Source organism: Rattus rattus, chromosome 14, assembly GCF_011064425.1.
Source record: "Rattus rattus isolate New Zealand chromosome 14, Rrattus_CSIRO_v1, whole genome shotgun sequence".
Lineage (NCBI taxonomy): Eukaryota > Metazoa > Chordata > Mammalia > Rodentia > Muridae > Rattus > Rattus rattus.
Window position 1 is genome coordinate 68,431,660 of NC_046167.1, and position 25,411 is coordinate 68,457,070.

A 25,411-nucleotide genomic window follows, 5' to 3' on the forward strand; every position below is an offset into this window, starting at 1 on the left:
GATCTGCCCCCTTTGTCCTTTTCCTTAGCAACAATTTTATGCCATATCCTTTACTTAAAACCCCATCACTTCAAAACCTCTCAGACTCCTTAGCTGTCATTGTCTGTCCCTGGAGTCCCAAACCACTTTAGTCTTTCTCTAGGTGCCGCCTATGACTGGGACAGTGTGTGAGCCTTTGTGTCAGATTTCACTACCTCTTCTCTTGCACGCATGGCTCAGCATTCTAAGTGGCCAGTGGAGCGGTCTCCTCTTTGCACTGTTAGAATTAGTGCTGTTATAAGGTTTTTTTTTTTTTTTTTTTCTTTTTTTCGGAGCTGGGGACCGAACCCAGGGCCTTGCACTTCAGGGCCTTGCACTTGCTAGGCAAGCGCTCTACCACTGAGCTAAATCCCCAACCCCTGTTACAAGGTTTTTGTTGTTGATTTGTTTGCTTTTTGAGACAGGCTAGTTTCAAGCTTGGATTCTTCCTGCTTCCATCTCCTGAGTAGCAAAGAGCATAGGTGTGCACCATAAACTTTGCCTCCTACTTAGTCTTTTTGGGGGTGTAGTGGGTGATTGGTATGAAGAGGAGGCTGAGCTGGCATTGTCATGTTATGTGTAAGGGAAGCGGTGTTAACATCAGAGTCAACAGGGGGTGATCATTTTAGAGGACAGCCCTTAGAAGTCCCCCAACCACCTGCTGCCTCTTCACTGTGGCTTCCTTTGCTCCCGGGGGTGGGGAGGGTGGGGGTGGTTTAATTTGTTATTGTGAAAGGGGAGGGAGTGAGTGTGGAGGCAGAGGTGTAGGGCTGTGCGGTGTGGCTGTATCCACAGGGGCTGGGCTCTCCAGGAGCAGTGCATCTCTGTTATGCCTAGTTGTGCTTTTCTGTGGTGCTCTCTATTTGCTGTAAAGAGTGGCTTTTTTGATGAGGGTGGGTAGCTACAATTACCAGTGTAAGAATAAGATTTAGAAAGTAGTAAGGAATTATGCCCGACTAGCAGAGGCAATTGTAGATTCTTTTCTACGTCTGAGACCTCATTGTCCCTGGGACATTGGCAGCAGATCTTGAGAGCCAGACTATGACGCTGTCTCCTGTGAAACAGTCTCTCCTAGAGAGAGCCACATAAACAGTACTCAGTGCAACAGGGCAGTATCCACAGACTTGTGAAAGTGGAGGGGGGTTTTGCAGGGTCTCTTTGCCAGAAGGAACTATAGGCAAGTTATGGCTGCTGGGAGAAGGAGAAATAGCCCCTTATTGGTTATCCAATGCAGAGTGGTGAGCCCTGAAATCACATAGTTACAAACAACTGGGCTTAGCAGGTGTGTGTGTATTTGTGCATATATCCTTATATACATACATACATACACACACACACATTTAATAATAATGTGATGGTTTGAATATGATTGGCACTATTAGGTGTGGCATTCTTTAAGTAGGTGTGGCCTTTGTGGGGGTGGGGAGAGTGTGTCATTGTGGGTATGGGCTTTAAGACCCTGTCTTACCTTCCTGGAGGCCAGTTTTCTCCTAGGGGTTTTCAGAAGATGTAGAACTCTCAGCTCCTCCTGCACCATGCCTGCCTGGACAATGCCATGCTCCCACCTTGATGATGATGGACTGAACCTCTGAGCCCCAGTTAAATGTTGTCTTTATAGGAGTCGCCTTGGTCACGGTGTTTGTTCACAGCAGTAAAATTCTAAGACAGTCAAAGAAAAAGAGGCTATCAGCATGAGTGTAGGTGGCTTGAGAGAGGTTTGAGGGAGGACAAGGAAGGGAAAATGATGTCATTCTATTTCAATTAAAACATTTTTTACAAAGTGAAGACAAAGACAAATGTTGGTGTTGCCATTGTTTTGCTCTCATCTCCTGAACACGAGCGCCTCCATGAGTGTGTAAATGAGTCGCTGGGTTTGTTTGGTAGGTTCCAGTATGATCACAAAGAGTAGATGTTATTAGTATCTAAATATTTTCACTTTACTTTTCAAGCTTTTATCTCATTAGCTGTTTGGCTATGAAAACAGCACATACAGGAGTGTTCAGAAAAAGTGTATAGTCAATGAGCAGGAGCCAATCGGAGCCCTACTGGGACCGTTTCTCCGCTTCGACTAAGATCCAGTGTGCAGTCTCTGGAGTCTGGCTAAGCTACCTGTGTCCCTGAGGAACGTCTTTGGCCTTCACGTATGGAATCATTCTGTGCACGCTCCCGGTTCTGTAGCCTGTTCTTTAGAGGCGTCTGAGCTGTGCCTTTGCACTTGACTGTGAGCCTTGCTCGCCTGGCACCAGAGGTCAACACTTTCCAGGGGGCCTTTTGTCTTTGGATACTTCCCACCTTCACATTCCCTTTCCTGTCATAGTAGAACTGCTCCAGGTTCTTGTGCTTACTATTTGTACCACGTCTTTTTCACCACTTTATATTCTTTTGTCTTTGAATAGACATGGACTGGTTTATTTCATGAGTTTGTACACTGCGTGTGTGCGGGAGCCCTAAGAGGCAGAGTGCGGCAGGCCGCTCGGGACTAGGTACAGGTGGCTGTGAGCGGCCTGACGCGGGTGCGGAGAAGCAGACCTGGATCCTTTGCGAGAGCATCAGGTGTTCCTAACCACTGAGCAATCTTCCCAGGTCCTATAATTGTCTTAAAAACAGTTACTCAGGATGGTAGAGAAACAGATTAATAGATACTGGTAAGTCTAGGAGTTGGACAGATGGATTATTAATATAAAGGCCTTGTTTTCCCTTGGAGAAAACCTTAGGTTCTGTTCCCAGCATCTACGTCAGGATAGATAGATGCTCACTTCTAATTCCAGCTCCTGTGGACCCACTCCTCCTTTTGGCCTCTGAGAGCACTTGCACACATGTGCATACACTCTCTCTCTCTCACACACACACACATAAACATAAAAGAAACAAACCTATCCCGACACTATCTCTGTCACTTAGACTTAAAATTTGAGACAGTGCCTCATGTTTCCCAGGCTGGTCCTCTTGCCTCAGCCTCCCTTGTGCTGGGACTGCAGGGGCCGCCATACCCCAAAGCATCTTTACTCATCCTTAGTGTAGGTCTGACTGGCAGTGATCTTAGCTTTGTTTAATGAAATGGTAACTATTTTCTGGAGATACTTTGGGATCTGTAGGGCTTTGATGTCTTTAGTTTAGGGAAAGGGACTTTTCTTCTCCCCTTCCATTTCTTCTTATCTGACCTGAGCCTCTGCCTTTGTCCAGTTCATAGCTTTGTGGGTAATTAGTGTTGCACTTCTTAGAGATCAGAATGTGGGGGTCACTGTTGCAGTGGACGGGGGAGGATGCTTCACATCCCTGTCACTGCCTTCTAGCTTACTCAGGCTGGCTACTCAGCCTCGCTTCCCTTAAGGCTGTCCCCTCTATCTAGTGGCACTTCTCTTCAGTTAATCTGATGAATGCTTAATGTTGTCTTTGTTTTTCTAAAAATCTTAAATGGCTGATTTTTATGGCTTCCAGTTCTCAGAGGTTCTCTTTGTTCTGATTCCTTGAGTAGAGCAGCGTGTATGCTTGGTACCTCAGTAGCTGGAGTCCATGTGTGCATCCGTGTCAACTATTAGCTGTGGGGTTGTTTTTCAGTTTTAGCTCTTTTTACAAAAGTGTCTTTTAGACCATTTTCCATTTCTCATCCGAAGTGAAGGGAACTAGAGGTTCTCACAGCCCTTCTGTGCTTTTTTTGGTTGGCTTTTATTCATGTCATCTGTCTTATGCCTGCATATTTTTACTTGCATGTCAGAAATGGTATTTGTAAAATTATTTTAGAGATCATTTGCTGCCTAGAGTTTTAGGCTTGTCTTTGTCAGAGGACTGGCAGGCTGGTGTCACTTTGGCCCAGCTCTGGGATTGGTCCTTCTGAAGAAAAGCAGCAGTTATTGGCAGGGCCTCAGCTTAGGCTCACGGTTAGAGGGTCCATGTGGTTCCTGCCCTGCCAGCACCGAAGGTTGACCTTTCTTTGGAAAACAGACCCAGATCCCTGTCTCTGTGTTATTAGCAATGCCTCCAATCACAAGTTTTTGACCATTTCATTCGGTTCTCCAGTCGGCTGTTGCCACTGAACAGGCTCAGGAACTCACCGGAACACTGCTGAAGTGAAAACACGACTCCTTGGTTTGTGTCTAAGTTACCCTCCCCTCCCCAAGAGCAGAAAAAGATTTGCCATTAGTTTGATTTGTAGCAATAATACCTTTTCATAGATAAGACATGCATTACATATGTAAATATTTTATATTTCTATGTTAGGGCTGGAGAGATGGCTCAGCATTTGAAGAGCACTGGCTGCTCTTCCAAAGGATCTTGATTCAATTCCTAGCAACCGCATGGTGGCCCACACCCATCTGTACCTTCACTTCCAGGGGATTTGATGCCCTCTACTGGCCTTCCTAGGAACTGCACAACATGCAGACAAAACACACATACACATAAAGGAATTTATATGTAGTCCAGTCTGGCCTCAGATTCATTGTTGCTGTAGAAGGTGATTTGAATTCCTGATTTTTCCAATGCCCCCTCCCAAGTGCTGGGATTATAGGTGTACCCCACCACACCTGCCCAGGACTTAGACATTCTCCGTTTTGATAAGTTGGGTGTGTTTACTTTCTTACTTCTCTTGTCTTGGACTAGGACTGTATTGCATAGATCCTTGGTAGTTACCTGTTTAGGTTTTAAAGCTGTCTTTGTGTGGCTTCTTGTTGTACCTTGGTTAGACTGGCAGTGCTTTAAGGGCACTTTATATTTGCCTTTTTTTTTTTTTTGACTTGGCTTCTGGGTATGTATCCTGAGATAACAAACTTCACTGCTAACTGGAGGGTATACAGATAGGGCCTGGCTGTCCCCTCATCCTGAGCTCTTTAGGCCCAGAGAAGCCAGCAGGCCTGGTGTGTGAGCTCCCAGTCCTTCCTCTTCCTTGCCTGCAGGGAAATGAGGCCTGAGGTTTTCCTAGGCTTCACTTCTATGCGATCAGAGGAATGGTTCAAAGGGACAGAAGAGAATACTGTCTGCCATCAGATCAGATACTCAACCAGTGATGATGTATAAAGCATTTCCTTTTGTGTAACTAGTTAATTTTATAAAAGTAGGAGCTGTCTAAAATCCTCACAAAGATGTATCTAGGTCCTAAGAACAAAAGGGATTAAAAAAAACAAACTTCCCCAAATTGTGCTATGAGGTGACATTGTGGCATATTTGGGCTCTTACTGTGTGCCTGTCATATCCATGTGTAGTGTGGTACGGGGGTTTCTGGCAGGCTGTGGGCAGGTTCCGATGCTTAGCATCTCTGTTTGGGTCCAGCCCTGCCATCACCTGGCAGTTCTGTCTTCAGTTTTCTCTGTATACACCTTAGTGTCTGCAGAGTTTACACACACACACACACACACACACACACACACACACACACACACACACACACACAGTTCTGTCTTCATTTTTTTTCTCTGTACACCTTAGTGTCTGCAGAGTTTACACACACACACACACACACACACACACACACACACACACACACACACACACACGTACGTAGCCCTGGAATGTGCACACCACACACACTCTGATCACCATTCCCCCAAATAGCCTGCATGCATCTTTTAGAAGGTAGAGAGTCATAGTTGCTGAATACAGTATAGTCAACATATTAAGAAGCCAAGCAACTGTCTGCTCCCCCATCCCCAAAGGCAGACTGTGGTTATCTTGTTGACAACAAGTCACAAGTCTCAGGGATCCCGTTGGGGTCCACATGCATTCGATGAGGTGGGCTGGCATGTGTGTTGTCACCGGGGATATTTTCCACCATATGTCAGGCATTTGCCTAACTTTCCCCTCAGGTTCTGCTGCAGGAAACAGTTGCTCTATTGAGTGAGAGGCTGTGTGACTTGGAGCTGCCCTCTCTCCTCCACAGGTGCAGCAGTACCGAGTAGCCATGACTGCCAAGGACTGTTCCATCATGATCGCACTTTCCCCTTGTCTACAGGGCACCAGGTGAGGCTCCAGCACTTTCTTGGTGTGATGGTTTGTGGCACAGCCATGGCGAGTAAGCTCCCTTACCTAGAAACTCTGCCCAAAGGGCTGCTCTCTCTTTGGTATACTTTCCTCAGGGCTTTATTTTTTTTTAAACTCTGGTTTTCTAGAAATCGGTGATTTAATTAAAGGCCATTTCTGGAAACAAACTTTTTCATTTTAAAATTATTATTATTATTGTATATACTAATATTTCTACCAAATTGGATTGTTCATTATTGTTTTATAAGAAAATACTCTAATAATTTAGAAACAGTGTGGATAATGTGGCAGAGTCTTTTCAGAAGCAGCATGGGCTTCCTCCGGGTCATCGCACGGAGCCTTTTGTAGGTTGCATGATGTATTGACTTTCACCAAGTGCCACTGTCATTTTTAAATCTCCAAAACAGCACATCTGTTATTCTCTCCTCTTCTGAATAACCGGCATGCTTGCCACATCCCTCCCCAAGTGTTTGGCTGGTTACAATCCCCTCCCCTAGCTTTTAGTAATCCAGACGGAGCTTGGCCGTCTTGTAGGTACTCTGTCTTCAGTGTCGATATTCAAGGGTGCCAGACCCTCCACATCTGACCTGTGTTCCTTGGTCAGGGCGACCACCTATTTTTCTAATATGTTTGAGCTTTGCGGTTCTTAGTCAGGTTCTCTGGTTGATACAGCAGCGCTTTATCTGGGGAAGGTAACTGACTGTTTAGTTGTAAACTCATGTTATCCTTCAAGAAAGACCCAGAGCTTAGCTGTGAGGTGCCCGTCAGTGGACGTAAGGTGCTGGGTTAGGTGAGAGCCACGCCCAAGGGTGCTATTTATTAATTACTGACTACCCTGCCTGGTCAAGGATGCGGTTGGGAAAGGTAGGTTAACACACCATTTTTATTCATCAAGTGTTTCAAAGCTTATTTCATTTTAAAATGTGAAATGTTGAAAAGCTTTGCTATTTGGCACTACACTTCCTCAAACCTATTTTGTAGAAGCTCCGAATTTGAAGAGTGAGGACAGACTGAGAAATCCTGATTTGTTCTTTCTAAGGAGTCTGAACAGGAAGAATGGGTCCTGTCCCGAGAGGCTGCATGCTTGCTCAGGTCAGGTCTCAAGGCCAGAGAGTAGGGCCCAGTTACAGGAGGCTCAAAGTTGGTAGCCTAGATCTCCCTCGAAGCAAGAACAAAGGAGGTAGGGGAAGGCAACAGGACCTTCCAGGGTGCCTCTACTGCTGTACGTCCTGCCTGTGTGAAAGGAGCTGCAGAGGGTAGGGTAGTTGGTGACTAAGAGAGAGGTTGTCCTTACTCTCAGTTTTTCCTTGGCGAATGCACACAGCCTTCTTTGAGGAAGGTGGCGCTGTGTTCACAGGAATTGTACCTAGCTAGGGAAGAAACACCTAAAAAAACAAAACAACAAAAAGCCAGAGGCAAAAATAGGCCTGGGTTCATCTTAAGATGCACAGTAAAGCCTAAGGCTACATTTTAATGTACAACCCACCAACCTCTGTGGTTGCCATTTGTGTCAATCATAGTTGAGATGTCCGTAAGTCATCCTTCCTGTTGCTGCTGCAGGCTTTTGAAGAGCCAGGGAAGTTCTTATTGCTCCTTGTCCCTAAGCCTTGAAGGGACTATTGCAAACATGGGCATGGGCAGCTGAAGCTGCCTAGCGCCTTGGAGAGCAGCTTAGCGCCACAGCCTTGGTCATCCCAGTACCAGGGCTACCACAGGGATATGTGTGGCCATAGTGGTAGGGATAACTGTGCCTTGGCTTTTGCTGAGTCCTAGCCGTACAGTCTGAAGGAGACAGGCTTTTGGTGTTAAGGGGTTGGTGTACACCGCTGTGCTTTTGGCTATCCTGGAGCTTGTGGTCACCTGTCAGACCCTGTGATCGAGTCCAATTCAATTTTTTCCCCTATAAACATGATTCTGGAGCAACATGTGAGAATACTTTCTTTAGTGTACTTTAGAACAGGCCCATGTGTGTGTTCTTTCAACTCTCGACTTTCTGAGACCATTGTTTTGCGTGTTCTGGTTTCTGAATGAAGTGAGCACAGAGGAACCATGACTCCCTGACAGTTCTCTTGGGCCAGCTGGGCAAATGCGGTGTACTGACTGACTTCAGGACAGTTAGATACACTGCAGCCTCACTATGTGGTTCGAAGTTATTCTGAAGAGGCTTTCAAGTAATTGTTCATATTGTTTGAAGCACATGACTTTCGGATGTTTATAACATCCACAAAAGCATTGAAGATATGATTTGAGAGTTAACACAAAGCCAGCTTGCTCTCTGATGGAAAAGCACGATGGGCTGAGCTGGTTCCCAGCCACAGTGGGAAAGCACAGAAAGAGTCTGTTCTCAACAGCCATCCATCCATCTGGCTGCCGCACAGCCTGATCTACATTTTACTTTTTCTTAGGTTTTGTAATACTTGGCTGATGATAAAGTGACTTTTCCAGCATTTGCTAATACCACTGGAGCATGGGGACTATCACTCACGCACCCCACATAATGGCTTTTCCACCTTCTGTTCTTTTAACCCTCTTCCTGGACATAGTGTGCTAGCCTGTGGCATAGCAGTCACTTACCTGTGCTTATATGTGAAGCTGGCACAGACAGTAGATGCACATAAACACAGAATGGGTGCACCGAGAGCCAAGCTGTGAGGGCCTAAGTGTCTGTGTAATCTGAAATTGTTTTGTTACTTGCAGCTCTGACCAGAGGCCTGTTATCCCTTCGTCAAGATCCCGGCTGGCCTTCTCTGTGTCTGTACTGGACCTCGACCTCAAGCCCTATGAGAGCATTCCTCACCAGTATAAACTAGACAGCAAGATAGTCAGCTATTACTCAAAGACTGTGCATGCCAAAGATGACACTGTGAGGTCCACTCGGTTCAAGGAACATGAAGACTGCACATTAGTTCTCCATAAGGTCTAACTTCTCCCCTGGGATGTCTTTGAAACTTGAATGTGAAAGTTGAATGGCAGAGCTATTTTCGGTTGTGTTGGGTGACTTGGCTGTGAATGTTTTTGCTTTTAACCCCTGCTGAGGATAGACTGCCTCTCAGAGACAAGGAATTGAAGAGCCCTATAATCTTCTAGGACAAGGAATGTAGGACGTGAGTGCTGTGTCCCAGCAAGCCATCTGTTTTCTTAGAGTGGAAGTGTCCGTTAAGCCCAGGTAAACATCCTGGGAAGTTCTTCTAAACAGAGCTCACGTCCGGTTCTCTAATACAAAAAGCCTTATTATTAGGACCCAAGGTTTGGATCTCCTATCACCAGACCATTGACACAGAAAACTTGAACAGTTTGGATTTTCACAAAAACATGGATACTACTGGAACTTTCCCAGCTGTTAACTGGTCGCTTGTTCAATGCAAGTCACACATCAACACAGGCTTTGGCTGGTCCCCTGCTGCCGAGCGGTCAGGGGTTAGTTAGTGTGGACATTGGTTCTGAGGGATTTAGACTCAGGTCCCTGTGGAGGTACTGAAGCCCATAGCTTTGTATAGGGCAGCAGCAGGGAACAAACACAGGACTCAGGTCAGGATGGTCACCACTCGCATGAGCATCGCTTTTTTAAAAATCCTTCATTATGATTTTAACTCTAGGGGAAGCTGAGGCGTTTTTTCCTACCTGAAATTGCTGCTGTAGAGGCTGGAGGCAGAGCCGTAATTCAGAGCTGCTGAGGTCTGCTGGGTGGGTGTTCCTGTCAGCCCAGAGTTTTCCTGGCACTCTGGTGACTTGGGTTAGCTCTGAGGTATACTGCGTATTTGGGTCTAGGGCCTTACTGTTCTCATCAGGGCTAGATAGAAGGCTCCTGGCTGGCACTGAGCATTCTATTGGGGTCACCAGAAGTGTGCCTGGCTGCTATGAATCATTGGGAGGTTTGTCTTCATTTTTTTTATCCTATGGTAGGCTGTACAGACTGATTATTTATATCATCCTTTTGAGAGACTAATGAAGGCTTATTGTAACATAGTAGTAAAACCACGGAACTGTATGAAAAATACTACATGAAAAATGAAGAAAATATTTTGCTGATTGTAAACTTTTGTGGGAAATTTTGTGATAATTTGAGAATTATACTTGTTTGAATCAAGCACCATCTATAGTTTGTTAAATTCTGTCCTAACATAATAGCTCTTGAGCACTCAGGTAAAGACACACAGTACACTGGGGTCAGTTCACTTCCTTTTGACTGGTGTATGCATACAGCTATGTGTTTATTATATCCTTCACTCGACTCAAGTGCTTGAAGGTTTTGTTTTGACTCAGGGTTGACTGAGGTGGACATGGACTAGGGGTATGTTTATGTGTGTCTTTGGTTGTCTGACACCACAGTAATGATCTCAGGTATGGCTGGGAACAGATAGGTAGATGGAAACAGTGTCTCCTGGGCTAAAGAACATGGATGGAGCACCCCGTCAGCATGTGCAGGGCTCTCCTCCAACCATACTCCTGACTCTGCTTGGTTCAGGATGCCCCCACCAACCCCCTCATCTTGGCAGTAGCAGGTAACCGAGGCACTCACCAAATGATACAGCTCTGTGTCTGAGTTAAGAGCCGCCCAGGCAAAGGCTAATGTGGTGCTGGGGACTGGGCGTAGGGCCTTGTCCATATTAGGCAACTGTTCTCTGCGATGGAAGTATAATCTAGCCTCTGTTTTGAGATAGTGGCTCACTATATAGCGAAGGCTGCTTTAAACTTGGGTTGCTCTTGTGTGCCAGAATTAGTTATGTACCACCCCCTCAGGCTGTGGGTGTGTGTGACTTCAAGTAAAGTCAACAATGCAGCCATTGCTGTCAACAGTGCTACTTCTGTAGGAGACCAAGAGGAGCATCAGGATTTTCTGGGAGATTTCTGCTGGGCAGATCAGATGGCTGGCTTTGGGTTTTACTGTGTCCCATGCTATCTTGACGGCTTAACACAGCTCTTTCATACCCATTTGAGAATGGACAACCCATTCTTGGAACATTTTCTCAGTTAGACTTATCTGTACAAAGCATTATACATGTTGCTTTTAACGTATCTGAATAGCTTTATTTTTATGCCATGGGAGTTCATATGTAATATACCACTAATGCAACAAATGCGTGTCATCTGAAGGATGTGGTTTCTAACTGGAAAAGAGAAGTGTTCATATTCAACATACTGCGAATCTCCTCATCCCAGCACCGCATCTTATTCCTGAGTTTGCCAGCGGGGAGCTACTTGTCTGTATGGAACAATCTTATCAGGCTGTCTAGAGCAGCTTCAATACCAAGTACACCTAGCAGGCTTCGGAAACTGAGAGGAGCAGTTTCTATGACTCTGTTCTTGTCCATTTCTAGGGCTGTGAAGAAAACAAACCAGGCAAGAAACATCAGAATGTCTGAGACAGGCCTCCCCCGGCCCCCGCCCCCACCCCCCGCCCCTGCGCCCACAATAGCCACACAGTAGGAGGCACTAGAGAGAGAGACTGAAGACCAAGGGCTCTGTTAACCTCTAACCTGAGGCAAAGAAAAATGCCTTCTTTCACACATCCTCCAGAGGCCCAAGGAAGTAGTTCCTTCTTGTGTGTTTGGGTGGTTACTGATTAAAGTATATTTAATGACATTTTCAACTTTTGATTCTTCCCATGTAAACCCAGATGAGATACTCAGGTGGCTTTGTGGGGTGCACTGAGACATCCTCTGGAAAGGGTATTCAGAGTCCTACCTTGCTCTGGGACTTTGGTGAGAAGATCCAGCTTTGGAAAAACCTTCCCTTCCTCATCTATTTGTATCCTCCAAACAATCACCAGTTCAAACCTGAAAAAGAGGTAATGTTTGGTTCTCCTGGAATTCAAAGAGATTAGTCACATGGTCTCTGCCAGCCAGGCTCACCTCCTAAATCCATTGCCCACAGAGGAGGAAGATGTGTGATGTGTTCCGTAGGACAGTTCGGTGTTTGTACTCATACCATGGACATCAGTGTGGTAAGTAATGGGACAGGCATACTTTAAGAGCAGCCATGTGTCATACGGAACAACAGGAGTGAAAATCTCAAGCCCTCAGGAACTGAGAAACATAGCCAGAGCTCCTCCTCACTGGAGGACGAGGCATGAGAAGAAATGGACTCACCCACAGGACAAAGGCCAGCCCTAACAGTCTGTGTAAGGAAGACCCTGTTAGAAGGTATGTTAGGTGTAGTGAGGCTGTTGAACCTGGGTCCTGACACACACACAGGAACACGCAAATATGAAGCTAGGCAGAAGATGAGCAGCAGAAGCCTGGCGGTGGCTGTGGGAGGTACTTACAAGGGTCTTAGGGGTGGATTTGTTTTGGTATTTTGGGCTCTCTGTCTTACCAGCAGTCATACACCTCTGCCTTCTCTTCGCTACCCAAGGTCTCTGAGGAAGGAGCAAGAGGAAGTGCCTCTTGCTGACCTCAGGCCACATTTAGGTCCTCCAGCCATGTTCACCGCCCTTCCTTCCAGGTTACACCCAGTCTACCTGCCCACTGGGTGGTCTCTCCTATGATGACACCCGTGTCTCCATTGGATACTCTTTAGTTCTCCTCGGGTACCTTCTTAGCCTCTGTTCCGGGCGTGTTAAGCTGCATAAACTCACCCTGGAAGTCTGGCATTGCGGATCTCCATGCAGTGGGAACAGGTGCCCTCTGAGAGGTACACACTATCTGGGTATCTCTCCTGTATGTGGAAATAGTTACAGTCAGATCCTGTGGAAGTAGCGTCCTGAGAGCCAGGAGAAGCACTGCAGAGCCTAGATGGAAGCGTCACCCATGCCCTCACAACTCACCCAGATAAGCGTCTGACCTTTGACATGGGCTAGGCCCTACTCAGGCAACCCAACCACAGTGGAGGTGCCAGGCTCCCACTGTGATAGGGCGAAGCATGCGGTCTGTTAAGAGTCAGCTTCATGGTGAGACCTGGCCTGGATGCAGTGTTGTCTATAGAGAACAGGAATGGTTTCCTCAGTATGACTGCACTGGACATGCCTCCATGGTTGTCCACAGCAGGATCTAGAAGGTTCTAGCATATCAGAACTGACATAGGTGTCTATATCACCATGACAAAAAAGTTTGTTTTCCAAGTATCTGATCAGAAGACAAATATTACTGATGACCACCTTTTGTCTGCAAAAAGACTATTTGTGTGCAAACAGACAATTGGGTTAGAGACTAAACAGACGTGAGATTAACATCACAAGATTTTAAGGTCCCAAGGCCGATCTCTGAAAGGTCCTTCCGTGTATCCTTAGTGCCTGAAGAGATGCTTCCCAGGGGTGGTGGTACTTAAGCAAGGACTGAGGTGTGACTGCCCCGAGGTAGGGGTGGGGGTGGGGCAGAGCCTTCTGGGGCTGTAGAGACTAGATTAAAGTAGTCTGGGCCCATCAAATAAAGCTCCATGGGAACAAACGTCCCCCAACCCTTCAGAGAACACTCCCCCTTAGCATGGGAAGCCAAGGCGGCCAGTGTCTGCATGCAGCCACCAACAAAGAACACACCAGGCTCCAGGGCTGGGCTGGGCTGGTGTACTTTACAGATAATTACTAATTTCAGCAAAGCAAGTTTTTAGAAGGAAAATGTATACCTAAGTGATTTCAGTGGAAAGTGCTGGTTAATGTTAAAACCTCAGGCTCTTCTAAATTAATAACAACTGTTGGAGGAACGTAAAGGAGTGCGTGTGAACGTGGCAGTTCAGCTTCCAGACTCTGCTTGGCGGCAGCACATGGGGCTCAAGGGAGTGCTGGGGCTTGGGCTGGCTCCAAGGCGGGCCTGAGGCTTGGCCTCCAAGCAGGAGGGAGCTGATTTCCACTGCCTGGGCCATACTATCAAATGAGCAAAAGGAAGGCTCAAATTAGATGCTTTCACTAAAAAGTATCCTTGGTTTTTAATAACAAAGACAGAAATGCTGACATTGGCAGAGAGCAGGCACTCAAACCCATGCTTCTGTAAAGCTAAGCTAGGACTGCATGAGTTCTCCTGCATGTAAGTTAAGGTTGCTGCATTCCCAGCTTCATCCTTTGCCTGGTCACCTCAACTCCACAACACTGGAGAATTAGGAAGGAATTAAAAGCTGACAGCCTGAGTGGACCCCCAAGAACAGCAACCTTATATTTATTAATACGAGTGCTATTCTTAATGACAAGGGCATAGAAGACTGAGGGGAAGACAGAAGAGTTCTGAAAAATAATCAGGCTAAAATATGCACTGTTCTTGAAGCTAGAGACAGCTATCACTATATTGGACTTCGATAAGGAAGGACTAAGCAGGCAGGAAGGAGTTAGTTATGGTCCCTGACTTAGAGTGTGTTCCATGAAAACCACTAAGACAACAAAAGGCTCATCAGAAACTATCCACCCGATATGGGAGCTTAGGTCACATTCTTCCATCAGTGAAGCCAAGGCCCAGAGAGGAGAAACAACCGGCCAGGCCCTGGAAAGACATTCTCGGACATGTTCTGTCTCATGCACAGGTGCGTTCTGCATGTCACCAGGGGCTCTGGTGTATAGAGGACAATAGAAGCCTGTATGTGCAGATGTCACCAGGGACGTTTGTTATGGAGGTGGCTGTTAGAGAGGCCTCATACATACTGACTAGTTGGCTCTTGTGCCTCCACTCTAGGGCCCCAGGCTCTCCAGGAACCTTAGTGCCACTGAGGAATGCTGCAGCCATGTGTTTACTCAGCTGTGTGACATATGGTAGAATTTGCATGAGGAAAAAAAAACAAAAAAACCTAAGCCCTGGTGTTTATGATAGACAAATGGGTGTGTGCGCGCGCGTATACTGCTCATTTAATGTCCAGCCCGGTTTACATTTGACACTCAGTATTATGGCATTGGCTGGTGGAGTACAGAGGGGCTATATTTTAATGGGCAGGCTGCCTTCTACTATGCTTCAGCCATAGTAGCTTAATACCACAACATCACCTCCCCTCCACCAAGTTCCCGTAGTATCCAATGAACAGGGGAATCCCATGGGGGCAGTCTGGATGTCCACAGACATTAGTTTATCTTGACTTCAAAAGATTATGCCTGAACAATTGAATGTTTTTTAAAAATGTCATAATTCAAAGTGCAGAAACACAGCATAATAAAACGACTAGAACATACAATTTTCTATTTCCAAGGAGGTACAATTATACCACTTTCTAATTCCCCAATGTTTTCATTACTCTGTAAAGAAACTCTCGGGGTTGGGGATTTAGGTCAGTGGTAGAGCGCTTGCCTAGCAAGCGCAAGGCCCTGGGTTCGATCCCCAGCTCCAAAAAAAAAAAAAAAAGAAACTTTCTGGCCTTTAAATGTCCCCAACACAGAACTGGCAACCATTAACATATTTTCTGTTACAGATTTCCTGTTAATGGAATTTTAGACAAATAGAATTCTGTAATGAACATGCTTTTATTTAGTATGTTTTCAAGGCCCATCCATATTATCTTATATGATCAGTTACTATTATATAGATCACAGTGTATCTGTTAACTAACTAATAGATACATGGATTGTTTTTATCTTGTTTTTGTTTTCAAGACAGGTTTTGTGTAGCCCTGGCTGTCCTATGCTGGCCTTGAACTCAGAGAGCTGGGATTAAGGCTCTCTACCACCATGACTGGCTCCACCATCATTTAGAGACAGGGTTTCACACTAGCTCTGTTTGGCCTGGAACTAAGCAGTTTGTAGAGCAAGATGGCCTTGAACTCAGAGACTGGCCTGCCTCTGCACCACAGGCGCTGAAACTAAAGGAGTTTATTATTAGTTCAAAGTGTGTGTACTCATATGTACATATGTGGGTACCTATGAAGGCAATGATGTTGGACCCCTGGAGCTGAAGTTACAGGTAGTGGTAAGCCAGGTGATATGAGTGCTAGGAACCAAACTTGAGTCCTGTCTAAGAGCACAGAGCACTACACAGTGAGTAGTAACTGGGACTTGGTGATTCCCATTTAGTTAGCTAGCTATGCTTGCCAGCAAGCTCCAGAGACCCTCTTACTTGTTCCTCAGTGCTGGGATTACAAGTATGCACTACCACATATGCACAGCTTTAAGATTTATAATGTATGTCTGTGTACCCATGTGTGTCTGATGACTGTAGGTCAGGAGAGGGCCCCAGACCCTGGAACTAGGGCTGCACATGCAGATGGCGGTTAGCTGCCATGTGGGGGCCATATGGTCAAAACACTTCCTGACTTTTCAGGGACCAATGCCAGGACAACCGGGCATCTTCATATAAGGAACCCTGGGGCTATAGTAGCACATACCTTTAATCCTGCACTAGGAAGGCAGAGCTCTGATTCTGGGCCAGCTTGGTCTACAGAGCAAGTTCCAGGACAGCCAGGGCTACACAGAGAAACCCTGTCTCGTCCCTCCTCTCCCAAACGGAATCTCAGTCCTTGTCTCACACCACACAAAAGGTTAAACTAACAAGTGGTCCAGAAGTATGACATAAAGAGTGAAACTCTGGGCCTAAAATGCCACAGTAGAAAACCTCTGAATCCTACATTAGTCAAAGATTTATCAGATACAAAGTGAAAAGCAGCGACTGTAGGAGAGGAATAAATCGTCTCTTTGGTAAACTGGTTTCTTCATCATTGAAAACTCTTAAAGGCCAAAGACGCTGGGAAGCCTTACACTGAGTGATGTAGAATATGTAAAGAACATGTATAGCTAACAGATCAACAGCTGATGAATTGATGTACACCTATAAGCTCAGCCTTTCTATTCCATGGAGGCTGAGGCAGGCAGATTAAAGGTTCAGTGCCAGCCTGGAATGGCCCTGTCTCAAAACAAGACAATTCGCATTTAAATGACTAACAAAGGATAAAGACAAATAAGAATGTCAAGTAAAGGAACATCCCTAGCTAAAGTAGAAACTTGAGGGTTCTTTGGAAAGTCAGTTGGATGGTGTTTTGGTGGGGCAGACTCTTGAAGGAACGTTTCACTGAAGCAGACACACAGAGAATGCTTTGCTAAAGCAATAACGTGAAAGGACACGTGATGGAGGATTCTTTGCTAATGGCATCATGTACTGGTCCACCTTACATGGTGTAGCTGAGCTACATTTGTTGGGACTCCATAGACAGAAGTGCCCCAAAAAACCTTCTTGTGTGTGCTGCACTTCTTGGCACTTCTAAGGACTCAGGCTGATTGGATGCATGTGCTGAGGCAAAACCCGTGCCGAGGCAATGCACATGGAGGACACGTGATGTTTGGAGGGTATAAATAGGACTCCACGGAGTGATAGAGACAGGGCGTGGCTTGCTGGTGCAGAGCTGTGCAATGATTGTGGGTTTCCAGTCTTTATTGATCTCTGCTTCCCTGAGAGGGGCACAGCTGAGAACTTCTGGTGTTCCTGTTGGTCCCTCCTGCTGACTGGAGCAGAGGCCGAGGCCTGGCTGTCTCTGCTAGGTCGTGTCTCTGCTATTGCTATCCTGACTCTACTGAACTGGACTGCTGGTGCGTCTGTGAGGTGTTTGTGAGTGGATCGAGCTGCCACTGCCTGTGAACTGCACTGCTGATTTCCAGACAACACAGATGGGAATTGCTCCAGAGAACCTTTTTAAACAGGTCTACTTCCCCTGTATCCTTTCTTTTCCAGTACCTTTGGTGGGTGGTGGGCTACAAGGGAAGTTAAAACATTTAAGAACCATTATTAAAATAAGATTTGCAAGAATTACAGTTACAACTGGCCATTAAGCAAATGCAAAATCAAACCAAAGCCAAGATGACTGATAACGGACTGATCCTCAGACCCCAGTGACTGCTGTGCCAGCACTGCCTCTGCCAGGGATAATGCGCCTTGGTCCCCCGCTCAGTTGTGTTAGCTGGGCAATCACTTTTAAACCGTGAGTCTGCGCTGTTGTTTACTTTGAAATAGTTTTGAATTGCCAGAAGCTAAATGTGGACATGGAGCTACTGCCATTATACTCCTCACCCTGTATACACAGTGCCTTCCCTCACAAGAACACTTCTATGTGAGCAAAACTGAACTGCCCAAGCCAGAATGTGTCCTCTTCCAATGACTCAGCTGCTCATACTGTCTCCTCTCCTTTGTCCCTTTAGACGCCAATACGAGCCCTGTATCACATCTTGATGGATTAGGTGCAGGAGTTGGCGCCTCCGGCTCATTCTGGTTCCAACACCACACCCATAGACGTCGGCAACCACCGTGAGCACTGACAGAAGCAGCTTTGTTTCTGATGTGCTCTCTGCATCAGGGCTACCTCTCTACCTGCCCTCCTAACTGTAGCAGCATCCGTCCCTTGCTTTCTCTGTGACATGTAGCTTGCTAGGATCACTGTCTCACCATGAATCTCATTGTTCCCACCTGTCACAACCTGCTCCTTAGTTCTTGCAGGTTTCTGTCAAGGTGGGGTGTGGGGAGGGAAACACAGGAGAGGGAGAAACGAGCTGAAAATTGTGGCTCATGTTGCACACCCTCGCCCTGTTGTGGAAAGAAACCATCTCCAAGGAGCCAATAAGATTAGTAACCAAGATAGAGTTTTTATGATATTGTTACTTAGTTTATACTCTGAGTGGAAAGAATAAGAGAAGGCACACAGGGACAGGCACCAACAGCCACCTCTCCACCTATCTGTGCACACAGATGCCACAAACAAACGTGTTATCTTTGATGCACACCTCAGGATAACTCTCCATGCTGATGAATCATGGACTCTCCTCTGTTGACCATTTCCCACACACCACAGTGCTTCTGCTCTGAGGTCATAAAGGCTCTCCTGGAGAGGCAATTAAAGAGTTAAAAGTGTGAACTTTAACTAAAAAACACTAAAAGAGTGGACTCAGTGTAGCATCTATCTGCCAGGGGCTCCTCTGACTCAGGCCTAAGGCAAGGTTGGCAGGTACCATGATCCTTTTAGTCAGTGAGACAAGTGAATCAGGCTCACACTCTCATGACTGTTTCAGTGACGGGTTAGCCATTCTAGAGCAATTTGGAGAAGAAATCATATCATCACAATCTTCTGAACTGACAGAAACACCCCCTCCAGCATCAGAAGCCCATTTTGGAAAATTTCAGAGTAGCAGAACCACTAGAAGGAAAGCACAACATACCATCCAACTCAAATGCTGACCTCTGCCCCAGAATGTCAGAATGGACAGCCAGTGACAGCCAGTGACAGCTTGTAAGCCCTTTAACTATATAGAGAATGGAAGGATTGACTATCTGTGGACTTTTAAGTTACTGTCTCTCTGTTTTTTCAAGTAAACACTCCTTGAACAACACAAATAGAGCTGAATGTAGTAGCTGTGTTGCCAGGGCACATCCTGCAAACCATATTATACTGACTTTCCTGGACTTTGGTCCTGAGACACAAAACACTGGCCTACCCATGAGGTCTGCTCTAAGTCTTCTGGGTTGTAAGAACAATGGGTACAGTTCTATACTGGCTCAGGAAATGCTAGCACCTCACTCATCTGACTCTTAACAGAGGTCCCACGTCATCAGTAGAGGAAGTCAGGCGTTGAGAGAGAGAGCTGCTCAGGACTACTGCTGGAATCATCCCTACAAATAACTGGGATCAGCCAAGGAGGTCATGATAAATACTGCTTATCCAGAGGGAGCTCACGGACATATGCTAAATGTTGCTCAGAGAAGCAAACAACTGGAACATTCACTATTCTAAGCTCATATGGGCCATGAACCCAGGAAAATCACAATGTTTGCAGCACCAATGGTCATGAGCATTGTATATACAGATTTCAGAAGAACTGAGGGCAGGGGGCTTAAATTTGTAAGAGACCTACCATATTTGAATTATGTTGCAACAACATTTTTATTTATTTTATGTATATGAGTACACTGTCACTCTCTTCAGACACACCAGAAGAGGGCATTTGACCGCATTACAGATGGCTGTGAGGCACCATGTAGTTGTCAGGAATTGAACTCAGGACCTTTTTGGAAGAGCAGTCGGTGCTCTTAACTGCTGGCCCAACTCTCCAGCCCAGAGGCAACAACATTTTTAAACTGAAGACTTAGGGACTTTTAGTAAGAAACAAGAAAGCCGGGGCTGGGGATTTAGCTCAGTGGTAGAGCGCTTACCTAGGAAGCGCAAGGCCCTGGGTTCGGTCCCCAGCTCTGAAAAAAAGAACCAAAAAAAAAAGAAAAAAAGAAACAAGAAAGCCAGCATGGATAACCAGCTCATGTGACACTAAGGCAAAGGAATCAGAGTAAAGGCCAATCCTATGCAAACAGAAAGATATAGACTGCAGGCCGCATCCTATGCCCTCCTGGTTTTGTATGGCTTCTGGGCCAAGGACTTCTGAAAACAGTCAAAGTCCTTGAAGACATATGAAAATAACATGGAAGTTGGCCATGGGGGTACATAGTGACACCTCATTGGCACAGCTACACCCATTCACTGAGGTTCAGAGTCTGTTTTGGTGGTGGAGCCTAAAAGGCGGGTATCACACAGATCTTGTGGAAAAGCACATCTAGTCTCTTTCCTTTGTAATTGCAAGACAAACCTCTGGTCCTATCTGGTAAGAGTATATCTCGTACAATTTCCTACGTGAAACCTATAAAACCAGAAAACTGCCTTTGTTCTAAAGAAAACTGAAGGGCCTCTCTCTCCGTTTCAGCTCCTCTTTCCTAATGTAGTTCCTGTCAGGGCTCTGGAAGGAAGGCCTTCTCTGCCTTCAAGGCTACATCAAGCTATCTGTTTCAGTAATTGCTTTCCTACCCAAAGGACTGATTATGGATTCAAGTTGATCACAAAACTCTCCTTAAAAAACTCATTCTGATGGGGAAGGTTTTTGTTTGCTTTTAGCTTCTTTTCTGAGCCTGCTTTATTTAATTAATTTTTGAGACAGGGTTTTTCTGTGTACCCCTGGTTGTTCTAGAACTTGCTCTGTAGACCAGGCTGGCCTCAAACTCACAGATCTGCCTGCCTCTGCTTCTAAGTGCTGGGATCAAAGGTGTGAGCCACCACTGTGCACTGGGTTAAGCTAAATCTTTTTACCGTCATTTGTAACACAATTCCCTGCTGTGCTTGTGATGGACTCTGATGTTGGAGGAGACCATACGAAGCAAGAACATGGGGTTGGGGATTTAGCTCAGTGGTAGAGCACTTGCCTAGCAAGCACAAGGCCCTGGGTTCAGTCCCCAGCTCGAAAAAAAAGAAAAAAAAAAAAAAAAAAGCAAGAACATTTCTATTGGGAACTGTAATGGCCTTCATAAAGCTCTGCTCTATACTCTTCATCTAGTGCCACCCACTGATATGTAATATTACTATGACACCAACCTTGCAGGCCTGGACTTAGGGCCTGCAGAGATAACTTGCTGTTAAGAGCACTTGCTGTACTTGCAAATGACCTGGATTTGGTTTCCAGCACCCACATGGTCATCCCAGTTCCAGAGAATCCAACGCCCTCTTCTGGCTTCTGGGGATACCAGGCACATGTGTGGTAGGGGCATAGACAGAGATAGATGTACACTGTGGTGGTTTGAATATGCTTGGTCCAGGGAGTGGCATGGGCTTGTTGGAGGAAGTGTGCCACTTTGGGGGTGGGCTTTGAGACCCTCCCCCAGCTGCCTGGAAGCCAGTCTTATTGTTGTTTTGCTTTTGGAACAAGAGGTAGAACTTTCTGCTCTTTCAATTCCATGGCTACCTGGGTGCTGCCATGTTTCTTACCATAGTGATACTGGACTGAACCTCAGAACCTGTAAGCCAGCCACAATTAAATGTTGTCCTTTATAGGAACTGCCTTGGTCATGTCTCTTTACAGCAATGGAAACCCCCAACTAAGACAGAAGTTGGTATCAGGAGTGAGGCATTGCTGTGATAGGCCTGAACATAGTTTTGTTTGGAGCATTGTGGATTGAGACTTTGGATTTGGAAAGCCAGTGGAATGCTTTAAGTGGGGCCATCCTAGTAGGGATGTGGAAGACACTGTGTGTAGAAGGTAATTTGAATGGTGGGGGGCCTGGCTCAAGAGCTTCAATATGTGGCTTAGAGACTGTTCTTGTGATATTTTGGTGATGAATGTGGCTGCTTTTTGCCCTCGTCTGTAGAGTCTACCTGAGGCTAAGGTAAACAGATTTATATTAATTGCATTGACAAAGGAAGTCTCAAAAAAAAAAAAAAAAAGCCCAACAGAAACTTTGTTTTTTGGTTAAGTCTCATGAAGAGCATTTTGAACAAGCATAGCAAGCTTAGAAAGGAAAGATATAAAAATGTGTGGTTCAAGTAATAAAGGGGCACCAGGAAGGGAAATGGAGCCGAATCCTGTGTTCAAGGATTAAGGGAGTGGTGGCTTTGTGGCAAGAGCCCACCCAGCTAAGATTATTGTTTATGTGTTTGTCATTGGACAAGAAAAAGCTAGTTATATCATAATAGGCATTATTGTTACTTGGTTATTGTCTTCACTTGAACTTTTAACCTGGAACCAATCTAGAAATGAAAAGATGCAGGCTTAGTGGCCATGAAAAGCTCAGGCAAGGTGGTGCACAGCTTTAATTTCAGAAGATAGAAGCAAGCAGATCTCTGGGCTCAAGGCCAGCCTGGTACAGAACACAGTCTTAGTAGAGAAAGCTTAAGTGTGGTGGACCACACCATTAATCCTGGCACTTAGGAGACAGGCATGCAGATCTCTGAGTTCGAGATCTCTCAACAGAACAAGTTCCAGAACAGCCAAGCTTAGGCTGGGGGGCTGGAAAGCAGAAAGCTGGTGATGATGTAATAGAACAAGGGGGCGGTCCAGCTCTAGCAAACAGCAGAACTTAACAGCTTCCGCCATGTGGCTCTGGCTTCAGAGTCCAGAACAGAAGGGATAACTGGGACAATGGATGCTGTCAGCTGGAGCTAAGAGATTAGCAGCGATTAAGAAGAGACCAGCATCGCTGAGGTGAAATCTCCTGGGAAGTGCTTTCTGAGAGCACAGAGACAGCCAAGGTTGCGCCTCATTGCTGCAGCTGCACTTGGGAATGTGTAAGAATCACACAGGTCATACTGGTTTTGAAGGCAGGAAGGGGTCACGAGGAGCAGCTGAGGCTGGGCACTGTGAGAGGCCAGAGAAGGCCATTGGTGAAGGTGCAGCCTCAGCTGTAGTTGATGGCCCAGGACTTAAGGGATCATGCAAAGAAATTAAGGCTTGGCACCATGAAGGGAGCCTGTGAGAAGCTATTGGTGGAACCTAGTTGTAGAAAAAGACTCCACAGAATTGGAGATGCCAGTATCATGGGATGATCACTAAGAATAGCAGCAGCAGTGGTGTCAACCAGAATCTAGAGCGCTATAGAGCACAGAGCTGGATAAGTGACCCAAGCCTTTTTGAGAAGCCCAGAAGACCATGTGTGGATCCCAGACACTGGAAGATGTGAAGAGACGCCAGAGCCTGGGATCTCTCCAGAGGAAAACTGCTAGCAGGGAGTGGAACCAACACAAGAGAAAGAATTGTGCTGGGGTTGGGGATTTAGCTCAGTGGTAGAGCGCTTGCCTAGCAAGCGCAAGGCCCTGGGTTCGGTCCCCAGCTCCGAAAAACAGAAGAAGAAGAAGAAAAAAATTGTGCTACAGTCAACAAAGCTGAAAGGAGATGGACATCAGACATGAAGATTCAGAGTTTAAGGTTTGCCAAGCTGGTTTTTGGCCTAGTATTTCCTTACTATGTCTTAGAATGATAACTATAATCTCCTATAAAATCAAAATCAAAAAGCAGATCACATACCTCCAACATCACAGGCTGTATGTTAAGTGACTGGATGAGTATCAGAAGATACTTTGAGCTTTTAACATTGTTGAGACTGTTATAGACCATGGGACTTTTGAAGTTGGACTAAATGTATTTTGCCTTATGCTATGGCTAGGTATGGCCCTCACAGACTCATGTCATGTCTTTGAACAAGCATGTGGGGGCTAGGGAGTGGAATGTGGTGGTTTGAATATGCTTGGTACAGTGAGTGGCCCTATTAGGAAGTGGGGACTTGTTGGAGGAAGTGTGTCACTTTGAGGGTGGGCATTGGGGCCCTCCTTCTAGCTGCCTTGAAGCAAGTCTTCTCCTGTTTGCTTTTGGAACAAGATGTTGAACTCTCAGCTCCTCCAGTTACATGTCCGCTTGGACACTGTCATGCTTCCTGCCATGACATAATGGACTGATCCTCAGAACCTGTAAGCCAGCCCCAATTAAATGTCGTCCTTTATAGGAGTTGCCTTGGTCATAGTGCCTCTTCACAGCAATGGAGACCCTAATTAAGACACATGCAAACACTCATACATATAAACATAAACAAACAAACAAATAAATAAAGCCTCAGGGCTGGAGAGAGCGCTGGGTGGTTTAAAGCCTCAGGGCTGGAGAGAGAGCTGGGTGGTTTAAAGCCCTTGTTGCTCTTGCAGAGCGCACAGGTTTGATTTCCAGCATCTACATGGTGGCTCACGGTGATCTGTACCTATTGTTCTAGGGGATTCAACACCCTTTCTGACCTCTGCAGGCACCAGGCACATATACATAAATAGAGCCAAAATATTCTCCCACATAATAAAAATTAAAAAGGGCCTAGATCTAGTAAAGGTATTCTTTATCCTTTACTTTTTATTAAAAAACCCCATTATCTATGCAGAGGAAAGTTATGAAAGAGAAGGCATCCTGGATTTAGAGACTAGAAGCCTCTTGTCTTTTTGATCTTCCCCACAAAGGCAGACCATCATGCTGAGAAGATGGGGGCAGGAAGACCATTTCTGCTTCTTACAGTGACTTTCAACTTCTACCTGTCCTGCTTCCATTTTTCATCTGACGGTGCTTTCCCTGGCCTCAAGGAGATGCCATCTCCCCTGCTTCCTAGTCCCCGAGAGTTTACTGGTGCCTTCCCTTCTACTTGCCTCTGCCTTTAATAAATTTTGTATTACCCCGAGAGCTGATGATTAAGACAAAAGAAAACAGGACTCCTGAGAGAAGGGCCAGATAGGAGGGCAGCTGTGGTCATAGAACAGGTGACAGGGAGAAGGGCTTTACCTTGTGTACAGCAGTTTGAGTGCTCAAAGAGCTTTTGTCTAACATCATGGAACAGTTATAAGGTGGAGATGTAAAATTATGCCTATTTTTAAATTAAGAAAACCATGGCTCATATATATATGCTGATGTCTTAGTGTCCCAGAGCCAGGATGGAAACAGCAGTTTGAGGTGGGCTCTGATCCAGCTTAGTTGCCAAATTGAGTGCAGGAGACAAAATGGGAGACTGCCACAGAAGCTCCAGGGACCTCCTGAGTTCCTTCCAAGGCCTTTCGTTACTGTTTTCTTATATATTTCCCCAGAAGTTTTACATAACAGAAGAATTATGAAGACTGTGCATGGCTTGTGTATAAAACCTTACTGTAGTATTTACATTAGTATAGATGACTGTTGTTAAAACCAGCGTCAACATTTTAACAAGTCCTTACCATGTTCAGATCTCTTCGTTTTTACTACTAGGAGTCCATGAGGACATGTTTGAAACGA

At 45.8% G+C, this 25,411-nt stretch overlaps 2 protein-coding genes across 3 annotated transcripts in view; one reads left to right on the plus strand and one right to left on the minus strand.

Moving 5' to 3' along the window:
• Ippk (inositol-pentakisphosphate 2-kinase) overlaps positions 1-10,079 on the plus strand; it is a 38,717-nt gene extending 28,638 nt beyond the window's left edge. For both annotated transcript variants that reach the window (XM_032884548.1, XM_032884549.1), the window contains exons 12-13: positions 5,891-5,970; positions 8,689-10,079. In XM_032884548.1, the coding sequence (XP_032740439.1) occupies positions 5,891-5,970; positions 8,689-8,914 (306 nt within the window). In that variant the 3' untranslated portion in view covers positions 8,915-10,079. The remainder of the gene's footprint in view (positions 1-5,890; positions 5,971-8,688) is intronic.
• Positions 10,080-10,993: 914 nt separating this feature from the next.
• Cenpp (centromere protein P) overlaps positions 10,994-25,411 on the minus strand; it is a 181,763-nt gene continuing 167,345 nt past the window's right edge. Inside the window, exons 6-8 of the mRNA XM_032919613.1 lie at positions 12,569-12,648; positions 11,677-11,768; positions 10,994-11,311 (exon numbers count right to left, since the gene is read on the minus strand). Coding sequence (XP_032775504.1) covers positions 11,187-11,311; positions 11,677-11,768; positions 12,569-12,648 — 297 coding nt within the window. The 3' untranslated portion in view covers positions 10,994-11,186. The remainder of the gene's footprint in view (positions 11,312-11,676; positions 11,769-12,568; positions 12,649-25,411) is intronic.